General features: G+C 50.1%; 1 protein-coding gene across 1 annotated transcript; it reads left to right on the top strand.

Moving 5' to 3' along the window:
* The first annotated feature begins 200 nt into the window (after window positions 1–200).
* On the top strand, window positions 201–3511 carry LOC119337025 (transcription factor PIF3-like). The gene is made up of 7 exons (XM_037609128.1): window positions 201–761; window positions 870–935; window positions 1035–1100; window positions 1577–1897; window positions 1977–2046; window positions 2156–2274; window positions 3129–3511. Exons 1-6 carry the CDS (start codon window positions 393–395, stop codon window positions 2272–2274), a joined length of 1011 nt encoding a protein of 336 aa, XP_037465025.1. The 5' UTR covers window positions 201–392; the 3' UTR covers window positions 3129–3511.
* Window positions 3512–3736: the final 225 nt, after the last annotated feature.

Genomic DNA, 3736 nt, shown 5'->3' on the forward strand with positions numbered 1-3736 from the left:
CCTCCACAGCACAGCACAGACCCAGAGGCAGCAGCAGCAGGCAGAAGAGGAAAACCAAACAGTCCATCCGGCCCGCTAGCTGACACGCCACCCCCGCACGGCCGCACCCGAGGCGACGAGAAAAAGTTTGCGCCAAAAAACAAACGGCACCCGAAGCGGGCAAGCAGGGGGCGGGCGCAAGCAAGCGCGAGGCAGGCCACCACCCGCGCCGCGGCAGCGCAGCAGCAGCGCGGCATGGGCGCAACACTAAAAAGAAGCGACGCCACCTCCTCCTCCTCCCCTCTCTCTCCTCCTCCCCCGCTCCCCACCCCTCTCCCCTCCCGCTCCGTGGCGAGCAGCCCCGGGGTTCCGCTCGCGGGCGTGTGATCTGTGCGGCGAAGCCCTGAGGTGGGATGGAGGAGCCGCGGGATGGCGGGTTTGGAGGGGGCGGGGCGGTGCGGGAGCTGGTGCTGATGCAGCAGGAGCGGCGGCGGCGGCGGGAGGAGGAGGAGGAGGAGGTGCGGCGCCAGATGTTCGGGGGAGGCGCCGCGTTCCACGCGGCGGCGGCCGCGGCCGCGCTGGGCCAGCAGCAGCAGCACCAGCAGGCGGCGGAGTACGCGGAGCTCGCGGCCGGGGGCGCCGCCGGAGGCGCGTTCTACGAGAGCGAGGCGGGCGGGTCGTCCGAGCCCGAGCCGCACGGGGCGTCCGACCGCCCGCGCGGGGGCGGGGGGTCCGGCAGCAAGCGCACCCGCGCCGCCGAGGTGCACAACCTCTCCGAGAAGGTGGTGGCCCGCTTCCCCTGAGTTTCGCTCTGCTTTTCTGCTCTTCTCGCCCTGTACGTTTTCCGGCCGCTCATTGTTCGCTTGCTTGCTTGCTTGATTGGGGCGCAGCGGCGGAGGAGCAGGATCAACGAGAAGATGAAGGCGCTGCAGAGCCTGATACCCAATTCCAACAAGGTCGGCAGCGCAACAAAACTAACCACTGTACCACTTCATTTTTCTTTTTCGTCCCTGAATTCGGGGCTACTGAGTTTCGTCGTGCTTCTGTGGTTGCAGACTGACAAGGCATCCATGCTCGACGAGGCCATTGAGTATCTGAAGCAACTGCAGCTCCAAGTACAGGTCAGTAAATGCATCTCTGGATGGCTGGTTGATGTCTGAGTAGAGGCTAACTTGCTAGTGCATTTATTTTAACTGATGGTCCAAACTGCAAACATTGACGTTGGAGTAAGTGTTTTACTGTGGGTGTTGTCCTTATTGATTCTTTATCCAATCCATAGCGAAGTAATGCTGGCGAAAATTTCCACATAGCACAGCAGTGGCCACTTTCTGTTTTCTAGCCATATCTTATAGAACTGTTGATTTCCTTGGGTTCACACTGGGATTTGTAATGCTGATCAAAACGTTGATATGTTAGGGCTAGTTTCCTAGTGCGGATGCACTTCGGCAAATGCCGTGCCAATTGACATTTATGCTAGCTAGCTTGCTATATTCAGTTGGTAGGTGCTAATAATTAAACTGTGCGTTTAAAATTTAAATATACAGCTCAAATGCAAGTATTAATACAGAGTTTTTGCCCCGATAATTTTTCCCTACAGATGCTGTCTATGAGAAATGGCGTTTACTTGAACCCATCGTATCTATCTGGAGCGCTTGAGCCTATGCAAGCATCACAAATGTTTGCAGCACTTGGTGTCAGTGGGAGGAATGTGGCGGCACCAAGCTCCGGGGCAGTAGCCCCGCCTGTAAACCAAAGTTCAGGAGCTCATCATCCATTCGATCCGATGAATTCTCAACAAAATCAACCACAGCCTCTTGTGTTACCAAGCTGTCCTAAAACAACCATTTCAGAGCCTCCATTTCACTTGGAGTCGTCACAGTCCCACCTTCAATCATTTCAGTTGCCTGAATCCTCAGAGGTAACACAAGTCCTTATTTTCTATTGTACTGAGGCTTCAGGAAGATTTTTCTCACAACATGCATTCTTCTGTTTTGAAGTTGATGTTGCGAGGGGATATAATGCTGAAACATCACCTAACATCAGCTCAGGACAGAGCTGATCCTTCAGGTTTGTGACAAATTATTTAACTATCTATTGTTGTTGCCAGCATTTTCATTTGTCTCGCGGATACTACACCTTTTCATTCTAATGGCATACCCCTTCGCCCCCCTTGAAGGAAACAAGATGAACTCATTAAGGCAAGAATCAACCATGTTGAACACTCATTTTGATGGATGCTCACGTAGCAAAGAGCAGTCACATGATATGGTACCGGCAAATACACGGCATGTGTAGGTGAGTTTTTCTTGGCATGGTTGAAAAGCCAATCAGCGAAGCATATAAAAAAAATTATATGCGCTGATAAGTTTTTAAATAGGAGGATAAACATGCTTTAAGTGTGATCACATGCACAACATACCATTGCTTTTAGCTTCTCCTTTTAGAGTAAGGTTGCATTTGGCATCGTGATAGATTATGATAATCCAACTTTTCCAACCAGATTTTGTCTATTTTGTGGTTCGGCTAACGAGGTTGTTCGTGCTTCGTGGCTATTTCCCCTCGGTAAATTGTACTCCCTCCATCCCAAAATAAGTGACTCGAGGGAGTAAAAACAAAGTTCAGCGCAACATAATTCAGCAACCACAAACTGAGCCTAAGGAGTTGGACTGTGGTGTGTGGTCGAACCTGATTGCTAGATTAAAAGAATATAGTTTGAACTGACGGTGTCGTTTACTGTCATGTTGTCTAGGATGTGCCCAAAACATGGACATCATAATGTGAAAAATTGTCGATACTTCAAGCTTTACCCTGGACTCCCTGTAAATAAAAACACCGCAGCCAGTAATGAAACAGGTACGACGTTTAGGCATACGGTAGTTGACTATGAAGACTTTGGCCTAATTTAATCGGTTCAATGACTTCAGTGACAGCAACCTAGCCTTCAGGCAGTTGAGCTAACCAACCTAGCCCAATTTATTACTAGTGCTTTGTAACATCATCAACTGTTTTCCCCATGCTACTTACTACCTGCTACGATTGCTAAGTTGGATGAAAAGAACAATTATTTATCCTTTGCATTCCTATATCTTAACGAAGCATCGACAGATACTAATAACCGTTTGTTCGTCTCTAAACCTTGTCTTTGACAGCTTAGGAAGTGATTACCAGTAACACCGAAGTCGGCGTGCGAAGGCAGGATGACATGACGTAGCTCAGCGATCTAGCTAACCGGCAAGTCCGACAGTCAAAGCTTTGCCAATCATTGACCTCTCCGTTACCGCTATATAGTTCTACTGTTAATTCTTGATGAAGCGGACTGAGCGCTTCATCACTTGGTACTAGTAGCTTAGAGAGAAGAACCGTGTAAAATATTGCTCATCAGATGCTGCTCCTTTTTTCCGGTCCATTTGAAGGCCTCGGGACTAGCAGGTAACGAGACTAGTCTGGCAAAATATGTTCTATGATGATGAGCAGTAGCCAGTGCTCCTGGCAAATTCAGAATATAATCTACCGGGAACTTTTTGAATTTTGACTTTTGAGACTCAATCCTACACGGTCTCATGTTTTTTACAAGCTGCAAAAACGGAGGGCTGCGATGGGCCCGGACCCTACGGCGAAATTCTACGTTTTGTTCTTGGATTCCCTGTTGGACCAGCCTGAACTGAAAGCGACGTACTGTTGTGGTGGCGCGATCATGCCGGGATCGTCCTCGCGAACGCATCCTGGGTGGTGTCCCCGAAGTTGCCCATGACCTCTG

The sequence above is a fragment of the Triticum dicoccoides genome, chromosome 7B (assembly GCF_002162155.2).
Source record: "Triticum dicoccoides isolate Atlit2015 ecotype Zavitan chromosome 7B, WEW_v2.0, whole genome shotgun sequence".
Lineage (NCBI taxonomy): Eukaryota > Viridiplantae > Streptophyta > Magnoliopsida > Poales > Poaceae > Triticum > Triticum dicoccoides.

Excerpts from the sequence above, each read along its gene's own strand:
- LOC119337025 (XM_037609128.1), top strand. The coding sequence starts at position 393 with ATGGAGGAGCCGCGGGATGGCGGGTTTGGAGGGGGCGGGGCGGTGCGG. Across the intron at positions 762-869 it reads TGCACAACCTCTCCGAGAAG|CGGCGGAGGAGCAGGATCAA; the intron begins GTGGTGGCCCGC and ends ATTGGGGCGCAG. Across the intron at positions 1,898-1,976 it reads AGTTGCCTGAATCCTCAGAG|TTGATGTTGCGAGGGGATAT; the intron begins GTAACACAAGTC and ends TCTGTTTTGAAG.